Source organism: Falco biarmicus, chromosome 12, assembly GCF_023638135.1.
Source record: "Falco biarmicus isolate bFalBia1 chromosome 12, bFalBia1.pri, whole genome shotgun sequence".
Taxonomy (NCBI): Eukaryota; Metazoa; Chordata; class Aves; order Falconiformes; family Falconidae; genus Falco; species Falco biarmicus.
The window spans coordinates 21,778,005-21,793,341 of NC_079299.1; the positions used below are offsets into that span (position 1 = coordinate 21,778,005).

General features: G+C 39.8%; 1 protein-coding gene across 8 annotated transcripts in view; it reads right to left on the bottom strand.

Annotated features, from left to right (window-relative positions):
• The window catches only part of LTBP1 (latent transforming growth factor beta binding protein 1), a 216,750-nt gene that overhangs the window by 12,379 nt on the left and 189,034 nt on the right, over nt 1-15,337 (bottom strand). For 7 of the 8 annotated variants that reach the window (XM_056356801.1, XM_056356797.1, XM_056356796.1 and 4 more), the window contains 5 exons: nt 12,094-12,276; nt 10,699-10,785; nt 7,527-7,655; nt 6,066-6,206; nt 3,599-3,769 (listed from right to left, as the gene is read on the bottom strand). In XM_056356801.1, the coding sequence (XP_056212776.1) occupies nt 3,599-3,769; nt 6,066-6,206; nt 7,527-7,655; nt 10,699-10,785; nt 12,094-12,276 (711 nt within the window). The remainder of the gene's footprint in view (nt 1-3,598; nt 3,770-6,065; nt 6,207-7,526; nt 7,656-10,698; nt 10,786-12,093; nt 12,277-15,337) is intronic. The other variant, XM_056356798.1, reaches the window with a different exon arrangement.

Consider the following 15,337-nt stretch of genomic DNA (forward strand, 5'->3'; position numbering starts at 1 on the left):
TACGTTACAGTAGTTCACATTTTGGTATTGGATGCAATGTGTGAAAGCCTTTATCTGTAATACGAAGATACCATAAGATCATATTATTAGAACCAATGTAATTGAAAGTAATCTGTCTTTGCTTCCTTCGTTTAATGACAAGAAGGTCTGCCTCACAGAATTGTTTGTACAAGTGAGATGTACTCAATCACTTCACTACAGTTCATGTTTGCAGTATTTTGATCAGGACTTTGAACTAGTATTTTGAGTTTGCTCCTTAATGTTGTCATCAAAATACTTACCAGTCTTACTGTTGTTAAGATGTTGCTGTTCAGTTGCAATACTTCAACAACCGCTACTTATTTTTGTCTTGAGCTTTAAATGCTTAGTGTCGTTTTCAGCAGGGTTTGTTTGATCAAGTACCCATTAGTAGTTTTTAGAAATCGTAGCAACTATGTAAATTTTATATTCATGCTGGTGAAAGACTGGGTTTCTTTTTCATTTGTATGAATAAATTCTTATAGAAGTTCTCGCTTTTCCCACTGGTTTTATGCTGGATGCTACTCAAACAGGACATTTAAATCTTGTCAGCTTTCAAGACAAGCCGGGACACGGAAGTTAGAGGTTATCTTTATTAAAGTGTATATTTGTTTTAGGAGGGACTTGCAAATGTATCACTTCCAGTAGTAAGCCTGTACTTCCTTCTTTCCAAGTGCAGCATCTAGATCCTCAAAGACAAGGGGAGTATAAACAAGGTAAAAGGAAACCATAGAACAGTAAATGATCCCTTCTATGATCCAACCCATATCACGGTGAAAGTCTTCTGGTGATAACACTTTTTACATCCCCAAGTCTTCTGTAACATGTGTTACAAATCTTCAGAATGCCCCTAACTTGGGAAATAAGCAAACAGCTTCAGTAGTAAATCTGGCCAACACAATACACAAGTATTTAAAAATGGAGAAATTCCAGGTTCCCCAGCCAGGACTTGAACCTGTGACCTGCTGGCCCAGAGGTGTGAAAGCACTCTCTTGAGCCAATGATATCACGTTAAGTGCTACAAACTGAAGATATGTCAAATGAATCATTTATTCAGTGCAGTCAGCTTTAAATTTTTCTTGGTAAATGTTCCTGAAAACAGAGAAAGGCTTCCAGGTTGCTGTGTGGGTGTGTGCCTATGTGTGCAAGGACAAATGAGCATATACCACCTCCACTGAGAAAATAAACTTGTATGTTTGTTCTGACGTAATAAAGATTCAATATGCTTTTAATTTTTTTAACTATGTCCCAATCTATAAGGATGATTTAAAGTATTTGAGATCAAAGTATGCCTTGTAGTTTCAGTTAAAGCAGATGCTTTTCAATGCATATTAAACTTCACATAAAAAATATCTTACGTCTGGAGGGAGGAAGATTTTATGACCCAACATAACGCTCTTCAGCTTTGACTGAGGGTCATCCAAGTGATGTCTAGCATGTTACCCATCAGGAACCTCCTTGTCATTTTTTTAACGTATTTCTCAAGTTTCTTGAGAGAGTTAGTTGGGATCTGCACCTCACTGTTCTTGCAGGATTGCTGCTCCAGAATCCTGTGATCCTAATGGTCAAAATCTATGTAATTTCAAGCCTAAATATGTTCAGACTGAACTTGTTCCAATTTTTTCCTAACATCAGCACTGTTGTTTACTTTAAATCTTGTGGGAATCCCCCATGATTGTGCTGTAGCGGAGAGTCTTACCATTTGCAGCCTTTGTTCTGCATCTAGGCTTGCCTTCTTACATCTTCCCTTTTAAGTCAGGTCCTCCATTCCCTGACCAGCTTGGGACTCTTTCTCTGTTCCTTTTCAGATTTATCCTGCTTTAAATGTCACTCACTAGAAATCTTCAGAAGCAACTCTTGTACTTCCCTGAACTATCTCTACCAGGAACAGCTTTCCTTGCTTTTCTCTGGATTGCATGCTTGCATGACACAGACAGGTCACTGTCAGCACGAGATGAACTTTGTACAAAGAAAAACTCCTTTATCCTGCTCTGTCTTTCCACCTGAGGAGCTCCAGGTCATAGCAACAATTCTTGGCATTAGCTATTGCCCTGTATTTTACTTACTATTACATCTCATTCCATTGTACTTGTTATTCTAGCAGGTGTAGTAATTCAGTACCTGGGAATGTCCTTCTATAAGATTTGTTCCAACAAAGACATTTCAGAGATTTCCATATCTTATAAAGCAAAATGCTGCCATGCCCTGTTTTTCTTCTTCAGTCTCTTTCTGGGGTAAGCATCAGCCAGCAGTTACTCCAGCCAACATCATCAAAATCAGGCACTTTTTTCAGTTGCTGCACTTCCAAAGCAAACTCAAACAAGTAAAGATATATAAGAACAGGTTCAGGGACCTTGCAAGTGAATTACAAGAACATAAAATCCAAGCACACACAAGCAACCACATTAATGCTTCACTGAGCTTCTCTATGTAGTTTTAACTCCAGGGTTCTTGCTACAGGTAAAACATGTCCTGCTGTAGCCACAACATTATGGTTAGAGTGACGCAGGCCCAAGTAAAAAATCCAGGTGTGATCAGAATAAAACACTTTACTAATGTAGCATGGCATTCCTACATGGAAAACCATGTTACTGAAAGACACATTTGTAGTAAGAAAGCTGCATCCAAACTAGAACTTGGAATAGTTTATATGGGGGGAAGAAGTTAGTGTAGTACCAGACTGTGTACACCAGGGCTAATGTATCTCAGGCACAGCATGACAAATACCTGTGCAGCTTCCACTGGTCTCTTCTCAAGTCCACAGTCCCCTGAAATAAGCCTGTGTGTCATGACAGCATCTCTCTCTACATCCATTTAGCTTTTGTAGTCACCACAAGAAGCAGCTTCTACCTGAAATGTCTTGGAACAATGTCTAATTTCTAAAGGTGTAAACAAAATACAATCTTTTAAAGATAGGACTGTCAGTCAATTTTCTTTGACATCAAGTTATACTCCCTGGAAATTCTTCAGTCTTTATGGTACTCAGTTCCCCTTATCTATCTTGAATTGCTCATCTATACATTTTGTAATATCTGAGCATATAGCCATACAATAACAACTCATTCTTTGATATGTTTAGTGAGTCTAAACCACGACTTACCAGACCCTTATCAAGCAAACACATCTAATTGCAGCCAGCTTGGCAGAAAATTGCACTAAAAAATGCATCTGAATGTATAATACCAGCAGGAAAAATCCCAAACAGTTATGTGACCTGCTCATTATCGTGTGTGTGTGCGCACACGAACTGCACCTCTGTCGTCATAGATGGTTAAGGAATTCTGCTATCCTTAAAATGCCCTCCCCTGTTTCCACTAAGGTTCTAAACTGTCAGTCACTGATTGTTCCCCCTGAAGGAAACAGGTCCTCTAAATGCCAAAAAATAAAAGCAGCTACATTTGCAAAATTGACTGTAATGATTTCCCCTTAATTAATTAGAAAAATTTTGATTGTTCTTGAATGGTTAGGGTTTTTTTTTGTTTCTTATGTTATTAGCCCAAGTATTAAACTGGATGCAAGGGATTAAACTGATTAAGTATTTCAGATTTCATTCCAACAATTGACACATGTGTTTCCTTACCTGACTCTTTCATAGGACACAACGCGCACTGCATGCCCCAGGCTTCCCCGTATAGGCAACAGCACTCAGTGTACGTAGTCTGCTTTCCAACCAGAGGTCGACTACAAACAAAATCATCGCTTAGATGCTGCCAGCAAAGGTCCTGGTAGACTTCAGTTTCTTCAGTTTGTTCTGATGGAGAAGACAGCATTAGATCATTATCACAGCACTGTTACTTAAAAATGATACTGGCATAATGCAGGATTTTCTAAACTTAGATTAGAAGAATAACCTAGCTTTGCAGACTTTGCTGAAAACAAATTTAAGCTTAGAAGTCATGACCATTTTTAAGTGCCTGAGGTGGCTCATCCCTTAAGTGTTCAGCTTTGCGAAAATCTTAAAAGGTTCTGATTTGGCATTGTTAGGCCAGTTTAAAGGCACATTGGGTTGGACACCCAAGAAATAAAACTTCCTAAATCAGTAGTCATTGCTGAACACTTCACACTGACTCTGCTCTCATGGAAGTTAAGAGATCTTGACAAAAACCAATGTTAGGACAGAGGTGACTATTTGGGGAACTCCATCCACAGAATGAATCTTTAAAAGTTATTTTACTTTTCTTACATTGCCATCAGTGGCCTCTGAAAGAACTTTGACAGCTAGGGCCGAGCTGAACAAAAATTTGACATGGGCTCAACAGGAGACTGGACAAATACTTGGAAGAGAGTCCCATTAACCGAACAGACAAACTTCATCAGGCTCAGGAAATCCCCTGAGCTGAAAATAGCTGGAGGCTGGGAGAGTGCTGGGGAGGGTGAGTAACAAGTATTGTTTATCTGCTCTTCTGGTCCCCAGTCATCCACTTAAAGCTATTGTTAGAGACAGAATGCTGCTGTGAACTACTGTCACATTCTTATGAACTTTAACAAAAACATGCACTTTTGTCAAAGCTGGAATATTTCAGAGGCATACTAGATCTCAGAAGGAACAATTCCTAGTCCTAGCAATCTCTGATCACTGCTGATCGGAGGGAGGGAACTGTAAACTTAATCTTCCACTTGGAATATAAAAACCTCAGCACAATTGTTTTGTAAAGACATCTGCAAGGTTTTGATTTTGCTCCAACATAGAGTGCAAAATAAGCATTGTCAGAAACCAAGGTTCTGTTTTGTCTGTGCATATGTATTTACTGCATTTTTACATGATGCACTGGTGCATGGGTGAATACAGAATTGAAACCTAGCTCAACAGTAAAACAGTGAGTTCTGAAAGTGCAAAGTTTATCGACATTTAGATAACTGTTCTACTAAGAACTTGCCAGAACATGCAGTGAAGAGCAAAAGTGGGTCTCTGCAACCAACTCCAAATTCTGCTGGCAGCAAAGGACCCAGCCTGTCCCCTCCTCATCTCTGTTAGGGAGGACATTGCCAGTAGTGATACAAGGCTTGAGCACTAAGTGCTGGGTGAGAAGATCATTGCTGTGTCAGCCCCAATGTCGCATGACAGAACACCCTTTGGGCCCTTGCATTGCCTTCACATCCTAGATGAACCCAAAGGACAATGCTGCTCGTGGTTTGTTTTAACTGAAGACTGAACAACAGAAATGCTGTGGTTCTTTCACAGTTTCAGGCAAGAGGATGACCACATAGTCCTCAAAAGTATCAGTGACTAAAGCAGGCATTCAGTCTGTATTCCCATTTCTTTTCACAGAAGCATCTTAGGAAAATTAATTGCAAGTTGCAGGGACCAGAGGTTTGGATTTATGGCTATATAGTGCCAATACTAATCAAACCCATTGTCACATTTCTTTCAGAGATGTGTGTGGCATAGACAATGCTGTGCAGACTGCATAACGCTCTGGATTTCCAAGATGTTTCTAAGAATCTCATAATATTTAACATTTTTTTCTGACATCAGTGTCTACTGAAATTAACATACAAAAACCTTGCTTTAACAGTGACGCTGCAGCCAACAGCTTGAAAATATAAGCTTGATGTACCCTCGGTATTACAATTGAAAGCACAGATACAATTTCAGCTATTTCTTCCTATATCCTGTTATTCCTGTTTTTATTCCTTGCTTTGTTAGAAGCAGCTACTTACTCCAACCTGAATCTCCAGAGGTAGCCCACAACCACACCCCAGCCTTAGTGAGACAGCCAGCAGGCTATGCTTCATTACCTACACGGTGGATGAGGCAGATGCAGAGCTGGCGAATCAGGGGGCTGAAGACTCCCCAGCCCAAGCCTAATCTCATTAATGCTTCCAGCAATCTCCTGTCTACACTGGGGAAGTGGAGCCCTGTGGAGTCCTACATCACGATGCCTTCTAGATCAACAGATGATGGTCCAAGCATTGCCTTCCAGAATCCTCCAAAAGAGCAGGCTCATCCAAGCATGACCCAGCCTAAGCTTACTGGGGTCTGTAGCCATGTCAGCACCACCTCCTAGAGGTGTACTCACTTCAGTAATACGTATAATGGATCATACCACTTGAATCTGCTGGTCTGATGCATCGCTTTTCTGTTGCGTCCAGAACCATTGGGTGTGTACAGAAACAGTTGTAAGATCCTTCTGTGTTAATGCACTGGCCATCAATACAGCTGTTTGGGTCCTGACATTCATCCGTGTCTTTAAAATGGAAGGAAATGTATCAAGGAGAGCCAGCACAAAGTAGTCGCATTGTGTTAATCCATGTTTATATTTTCCTATATTAGGAGCAGATTTCCCTGCATGACTTCTGTTAATTACCACAAATACCAACTGCTGGCAGCAAAATCCTGCCTGCGCCCATGGAGAAGGACAGACAGATCAGCAGGATGCTGATCTCTAATCCTCAAGTACCAGGGAGCATCTGGAAGAGGAGTCTCGCTGTGGGGGTTGGAGTGCCAGCTGTACCCTGCATCCAGCACAGCTGCAGCTGCTTCCCATGTTCCTATCCTTTTAGGGCAGTACCAGCAGGCATTAGATGCGGGCATACTCTCTGAGATTCTTCATGAGCTGGTCAGGAGAAGGGATCACCTTACCTAGCCACAGTAGTTCTATTCCTTAGTTTTTCTTGTAGAGAAAAAGCAGAAATCTAGCTCAAAGGGAAGAGCAGGCCATTTTACTTCTGATAAATTACATTAAATCAGCAACAATCCACCCTTTGTAAAGAACAATCATAGAATCCCAAGGTGAAAGGGTCTCTTACTGCGGTTGCAAAAATTACTTCCTTTCATTATGCTATTCTGCATATTATACATGGTTTTCTGCTTACAAAGCAAAAGCCAGGTCCATGGTTATGAGTAATTTTCAGCTGAGTACCAGAACCAAAGGAGTACAAGGTTGTGCAGACTAAACCAGCCTTATCAATGACCTGAACTGTAATTTCACAGTGTATTCACTCCTTCTGGAAAATACCTGTCCTTAAAAAAAAAATAGCTGCGTTAATTTGATTTATTATAGTAAAACCAGTGCACTTCCCAAATGAAAGGTAAGCTTCAACGTACAGGCTTTCACTGCTCGCCCCATACACAAAGACCAGAAGGCTAAGCTGTACCATGGCAGAGTGAAGCAGCAGTGCGCTTACAAGGAGGGAGCCCCCTCCAGTCACTGTGTGCTGCCTGTGTAGAGGCTGGTACCAGCTCTACACTACACACTGAAAGGAGAATGAAGGGCTGTTTTGGAGATGCAGACTCCTGGGAGCCATTTTCTGAAAAAGGCAGCAAATAAAGCAAACCCTGCTCTACGTGCCCATCACCATGTCGGCCAGAATCACTGTGCAGCCAAGCAGAAGGGAAGGGAAATGACCCAATGCCTCTTAAAAAGCTGCTACAGGAGTTTGGAGGCCCGGTGTTCCTCCCCTTGCTCGGAATACTGCACTTCTGATGGGAGTCCTGCTGTATGAGTCTGCTTGTTTTGCCCATCTGCATACCATTATAGTGACAAGACCACTTCAAATAAACTTACCAAAGCACTGGAGCTTAACAGGGTCATAGTATGTGCCTTGTTTGCAGTAGCACTCGTAACCTGGCTGTGTATTCAAACAGAAGCCATTTTTACAGATTTCTTGTCCAAAGAGTTGGCATTCGTCAGCATCTGGGGAGAACACATTAAAGGCTGTGTTACCGTAATTGTTATGAGGCCACGCAGAGCAGCAAGATGGAATAAAGCCTTTACACTTCTCTGTTCAAGCAAGCTTTGCTTTAAACAGAGGACCCCAGGAGCACAGATATCCACAGGGGAAAAAAACAGATGGTGTGGAAGAGACTACGGTGTGCTTGTAACCAGAATGGGAAAGGGAAAACTGGTAGACCATGACTTTCCCTTTCCATTGTCAGAGTCTAAGTCTTGTGGCACACAGAGACTGGAAGAATCTGCAGCCCCCTTTCCTTTCCTTTGGTATCACATTGCTCTTAGCTCCAGGGGAAACATGAAGAATATGGCCTGTATTTTCCAGTATAACTTGCTTTACCTAAGGGATTCCCACCATGGATTTAATTTCATCACACCATCTAATTACAAAACTTACTAAGCAGTTACGCTTATGTATGAACTTTGTGTCTGCTCTCCTCTCTCCATACAGTTTGGTGACTGCTGTACATGGCAGGGAACCTTCATATCCACACTGCTTGTGATTTCGTTTTTCGAAGCTACATGCACAACTTCTGTGGAGACTTCCCACCACGTAGGAACAATTGTGTCCGTTGCTAAATATAAGCCTGCAACTACTTACAGACCTAGTGACAGCTGACAAAAAGAATCTACCACACTCTCAAATGAGGCTAAACATTTTCAAGGAGATTTCTTCAAAAATATATGCCGGGTCACATACAGCTTTTCACATATGTACACATTTTTCCTCAGTCTTGTATTTGTTGCTGTCAGAATTCTATGCACTTCCTTTTTTCCAAATGGACTTTTCCTTTGCTAGACCTACCTAGAATAGTCTGTTAAAGCTAGGCTGGTATTAAAAATGGCAATAAAAAGCACAGTGTAAAGCAGGTGATTCTCCCTTCAATATCAATTGTCTTAATCCACTGTCTTATTTATAGATTTACTCTGGGGCAACACAGATTTTAGCCCAAAGCTGTCATTTCCAGCTGTACAGCAGTTTTAAAGGTGCCTTATTCAAATGCTTACTTTTTCCAGAAGACCTGAAAGGGCTACAAAACTATTATTTTTACAGCTACTGTTCCAGCCACTGAGTGGCTTCAAACGTTAAATTTTAAGTTTGACTGTTTAGCACCAAGAACAATGCAAAGATTAACAATATACGCATCAGTCTTTTTCCTATGGAACATGGATTTGTGTCGGGAAAAATGGGAAGGCCTGGGAGTAGAATCAAGGAAAGCTAGCTGAGTACATTCATTTCTGACAGATAAGTCCAATTAAAAAAGCAGGAGTTGCTCCTACAAAAGCAACAGGAACATACGAGTTAGTGTAACTGAGAAAGATCACATTACTAGAAGTACTTATCCATTTATTGTTTGTCCTTTGTGCCACTCCTAAGGTTATTACAAAATAAACTTACTGAAAACAGAAGAAGTCTTATTATGGCAAGGATTTGTGAAAGATATTTCCTGATGAGCTATTTCCACACTGCAATATTCATGGCAGCTAGAGATATTATCAACCCTGAGGTAGCACAACAAAACCAAGGGAGTTTTTCTGAGGCACATTTGGCCATACTGTACACAAAGCATGTCCGAAATCTACATCGCAAAAATACACAGAAATCGAGATCTGCAAAAACAGACAACACAATCCCTGAACAAAAATACCCTCAGAGAGTGTTATGTCCTTTAAGATGGGCTCTGTGACAGTGTTATGACTTGTCTAGATGTAAACTGCGTCTGTCCAACACTGGTCCCTGCCACCACCAGTCTTGGGTCTGGATCCATCCCATGGGACTTCGTTCTTTTTTCCAAGTTGGTGGACAAAGAAACACCTTCAGAGAGTGGAGGTCTTATGTGAATTACCCCATTTAAATGCCCACGTTACTCTAACAAATCTGGATATTAAGTCCCTTGTAACCTTTAGTTTTTTTCCACATCCCATGCGCTTTACAGGTACAAAGAAACACCTGCTGAGGATAACACAAAAATATGCATAGGGCAAAGAACTGAACTCAACCATGGTCTACTCACTAACTGGACAGGAGAATCGACCTAGTAGTGTCCTACTCAGTGAGGAAGGGTATTTTGAAGAAGTACACCTAACAACTGTTAGGAAAAAATCCAAGATCTTTCAAGTCCCACCAATTTTTGTCATCTCTCAGAATCTGGTCTGACAGATTAGTGATTTAGCTAGAAGCAACTCTGACAAATGCTCATCAACCATGTGATACTATGCCTCTGCTAAGGTCTTTAGAAAATAGTAAATTTTACTACATTTTTATGTGATATGAACACACAGTACTTTCTCCATTTAGTTGGTGATTTGTAAAACAACAATTCCAATAGGAATATATGAAATGTGTGCTTTTCTAAAGATCCTGTAGCTGCTGTGTAATCCAAAGAGAATACTTTGACTTCATTTTAGCTAACACAAATACAGGGTGTTTATGCCAAGAAAAATTAATCTCAGAAATTATTAATATTTATGGCTTCTTATCAAACTTGGAAAGGAATTTTGCTGATCTCACTCTTACTTCTCAGTGATGCCAACTCCCTCCCACCCACATCCACCAACTACTTCTATCACTCATACTTTACAATCTTCTGTTCAATAATTACTTCATGAAGCAATGAAAATACCATTGCTGGACTTGATTCAGTTTTTATATTCATTCTCACCTGTAGGTCTAATGTTTAACAGAACTTCTCTTCTCTTTTCCAACTCCCCATGCATTTATTTACAAATTTAAGGTGGCTTTGTGTTTCCTATGTAAATGAGTATTTGAGGTTTGTGGTCTCAGCACCTACTCTCACAGTATATAGCACTTAATTAAACCAGAATATTACAGAGACATTCTTAACAATCTGTCAAACGATGATTTTTAGTAATGTTTCATCTCACAAGCTGTTTTTATCACCTAATAAAATTTGCATTAGTATGTTTACATTGCTGGCTCACATTTCTAGTCAATCAACTACCAGAACTTCTGAAATAATTAAACTTAATACAAGTCAGCACTGACCTTTGTAATTCTGAGCAAGAAGCCCGTAAGATGATTCTCCAGAGGGAATGAAACCTTTTCCTTCAGGACACAAATCAGTAAATTCAGCTAGGAGAGAAAGAAATCAAAAAATTACGTCGTTAAAGAAAAGTTACGTACGTGTGTGTTACATATGTGTTTCAGGGTATTTTGAGAAATCTGAGGTGACGTTTTGCCTTACTCACATCCATCAGGCAATCACACACACCTTTAGCTAAATGGGGGTGCTAACACTACAGCCCGGCTTTCCCCTGCTCTCAATTTGCAGAGCTAGCTTTGAAAAACCCAGCTAGGGTGCTCACAGCATCACAGAGCTCCACACAAACTCATTTCTCTTGCTCCTTGGCAGGAGAACATAGTCCTTACTGGGTTTCGTGGCTCACTGTAGTTATAACAATACCGGTAGCCAAATTATCTTTAAAGCTAGCATGGACCTCTACGAGCCATACTGCAAGCGCCATCTAGACATACCCCAGCTGAGATACAAACCCCTGTCCACATTTTTCAGTCCTTATACAGCAAAAACACTAATTGACTGCAACAGGAGAACATGGTGTGGATTAGAGAGGGAAATTATTTCAAGTGGCTTGGAGACCATACAGAACCAAATAAACCTATCCAAGCAGAGAGACTCTTTTTGTAGCACATTTCATTTCAGTTTTGCTGATTCTAAAGTAGTTAAAACAGGAATTAAACATGATACATTTGTGTGAAAAGTAATCTTTAGTGTTTAATCTCAGAAAGTTTACACATGTTCTCTCTTATGTGATTTCTTCCAGCCAGATTCTGAATTTCAGCCATCACTGTTTATGTTTCAAGTACTGTTTTCAATATTTGTGACAAATATCATATGGCTATGTTTTTCTAATTCAATATTTAGAGGTTAAACAACAGTCTGCAGACAACATGATTAACTGAATTGTTCAGTAAGTAGCAAATGTAAAACTAATGTCACAATATATATCAGTAATTCGTAGTGCTGTAGAAAAAACATTACAAATAGCTGCAGACTCAAAAACACTGTACTGCTTACCTTTGTTTTCCGGCTTGTGGGAAAAATCTAACATGTTACTGTAGCAACTGGAAAAAGCTTCTGTGAGAATCCATCTTTGTTTAAAATCAGTTGGAGATAATGCCGTTCAGTAACAGGCTGTTTTTATCCCTAGGGTAACTGCAGTGAAGCCAATGGATTTACACCAGGTATGAATTATTCCTGTTAACTTTTCCTCCATGGAAGTCTCCCATGGAGAAGTCATGATTAAATAGTACAGCATATGGGATTTAACGGGCAAGCCTTCTCTAAAGGCAAAGCGTGCTACTGTTAATATAAACACAATGCTTCAAAAGCTTGCACAGGGACAGAAGACATCCTCTTACCAGTTCCGAAGACAGGGCATGGGAAGATTTCACAGTTATCACCCCAGCCAGCACCCAAGGTACAGCAGCATTCTTGTTTGGTTACATTGGACGTCAGTACGTTGTCACAGAAATTAGCATCGTTCAGATTGTAGTAGCACTCCTTCCTTCCATCGTCATGTTGATCAGACTCTATTGGTAATTCTAAAGGCAAAAAGAAGACATAAACCACATAAGATGACAAGAAATGAACCAGTTTTACAGGAGAATCAGAAAAGCCATGGTACCTCAGTTTCTCCATAGTGAAGAACAGCATTGTCATAAAGCAGGGAACAAAATGGTTAAGCACAAATTTTGGTTTTAACTTTTTTGTTCTTAGGAAGAATGATGGAAATTGATAACCTTCCTTTTGACTTTTTCAGACTTGTTCTCCAACTTGTCCACAAAGGGATTCTTCACATTCTTTCCTTTTTAAGCAATGCACGATCTACCTGCTCTCAGGTAGGTAAGACAGATAAATCTCGAGGTGACTAGTTTCCTTTTTATCTTGGGAAATCCTTTATGCTTAGCACTTAACAAACGTTTAATTCACAAAAACCAACTAAAAACTATTGTATGGTGGCTGATTCTCCATTGTTTGAGATTTCATTCCTTTCTACTCAGGCTCCCACACAATATGCCAGGCTTGAGATACTTACCCAGTAACGCATGTATCCACGTGGGAACTAAAACCTTATTTTATCTCAGGTAGACAGCTCAGCTATTCAACCACCATGCCTAACTACTGACATGGTGCTTTTCACGTATGAATCTGGAAGCTCTTCACAGAGGTAAGCAAACATTACAACCTCATTTTACAGATAGGGAGCTCAGGCACAAACTGAGGCGGCATGATTTTCAAAAGAATGAACATTTCCAGCCCCTTTTAATTTCCCTGGATAAAAGCACGTTCCTCACTTGAATACAAGGCCCTTTACGATTTTGCAAGAGTAACTGACTGACTTCACGGTAAGCAGAGGAATATAATGTAGATGTCAAGTTAATTGACTCTGTGCTTTGCTTTAAAATAGGCATCCAGCCAAGAAGTCAGATTTTCTGTCTTTAGCAGTTGAGTGGGTCCTCTCACAATATTTATAAGGACTGGAGGCAAAAACAGTCTATTCCCATAGATCCAATAAAGACCCCTTTAATAGTCAAAGACCTTCTGAAAGCAAGGCACTCCTAAAGTGCACCAAGAAGTGAGTTTGGAAAAAAATACCTAGTTAAAGCTTCTGTGTTTGCAGAACTTTGTCTCTCTAACCTTGCACTTCCACAATAATTCTCATCAACAGCTCAGAAGTGGGAACTATCACATAAGATTGTTATTCACACTTGATCAACATGAAAAACTTCATAAGCTGTCCATAAAGTAATTGAGTTCTAAAACTACAAATGCTCACATTTATTAATCAAACCCAAAACTTTGTTCAGGAACTTAGGACACATAAATCTCAAGGTGACTAGTTTCCTTTTTGTCTTAGGAAATTCTTTGTGCTTAACACTTAACAAATGTTTAATTCACAAAAACCTACTAAAATGTATTGCATGTTGGCTGATTTTCCATTGTTTGAGATTTCATTCCTTTCTACCCAGGCTCTTGCACAATATGCCAGGCTTGAGACATTTCTCAGTTAACACATGTCCAGGTGGAAATCAAAACCTTATTTCATACCTCAGTGACAGTGCATTTCAAAAGGCTAGAAGATTAGTAAGACCCAAAGAGTTGTGGCATATAACTACCTTTGTTTACCTTGCAGTTCTTTTCAAAAAAGAGCCAAAGGCTGGCCCACTTACAGGTATCGGTACACCTGGGCAAGCCAAGTTCACCTGAGCACCTCATCTGTCTGCCCCTGTCTCTTGGTGGTCAAGCTCAGCCTCTTTACGCCAGCTGTAGGACAGATTTTTCTGATCCTGTCCACTTAAAAAATAATGGTTGTGAGGTAGGAGCTTGAAGACGGTGATTGTTCAACAAATGCTGAATTATTATTGCACTTCAATAGTATGAACATGTGCAATAGTTCTTTTGGCTTCTAATTCCAAACAGATAATTGGATTTATTTCTATTTTCCTTAGAAAAGTGATCGTTTCTGTTGTGGGAGGTTGAGGCGCTGAAAGACACCTCTATTCAAATTTAGTACAATGTTGCCACCTGCAAGGCAAAATCTCCTTTGCCATTTCACCAAGGTAACCAAGTTGTACATTAAAGGAAAGACCCAGCTGAGTGCTGATTTCATCTTTGTTAGTTTAGCCTGTGGTCTCCCCTTACCAGATAGTTACAATTTTCCATCATGTGCTCAATTTCATAAAGTGCGGTGGTTTTGTGGTATCAGCTGCTATCCAATAGGAACTACGTTAAGACTATCATGTGTCACAAAAACCCAACTGAACTAAATCTGTTATTCCAAGGTGAGAGAGCAGTACTTCAGCCACCAAATTATAATTTTCCTTGGCCTTTTGCCATCTCTCTAACTGAATCAAAGCCAAATCTTCACCAGGAGAAAAGGCATGTACCAGAGAAAGAACACCAGAAGCTGCCCCAGGAGGAAGGGGAGACAGTCTCATCATGTCATTGTTTATTCCCATCTTACATATGATGTGTTGGTTTCTCCTCCCATTATCTGTTCAGCAGCTTAAAAGTCTGTTGTTTACACAGCTGTGACTGAGGGTTAGTCAAACAGGCGTCATGAATGTTTGGAAAGCAAATGAGACACAAATCTTTCATTATTTTTTTTTAAACCAAGGCCAGTCTGTGTCTACAAGCTTATAATTTCTCTCTCATACATTAACCATTTCTAAAGAGATCGTTTTTGAAAGTAGTTTCACTAGGTAACAAAACATGATTGGAAATGGATACTTTTTTTTTTTTTGTATCACTGTTCCGGGTTTTTTGTTGTTAGAAAATGCAAAATATCTCTACCTAAAGCGCACTGGTAAAGGAACATAATTTTATCAGGTTGTTGATATGACTGTTCCATTAACAGCCTATAGGAGAGATTTCTTTATAGTTGTTGCTAGATTTTAATAAGTATTTATTATTAATAGATTTATATACCTTAGTGTAACCTTGATCCAAGAACATGCTTCAGCGTGTGTTTGGTGCAAAAATGTGCATTAGTAATATAGGATTCAGTGGATAATCAGGATATTAGCATATGCTTAGACTTCAGCATACTTAAATATTTGCATAAATGGTGGCCTGTTAGCAACTGTGACCTGAAAAAACCAA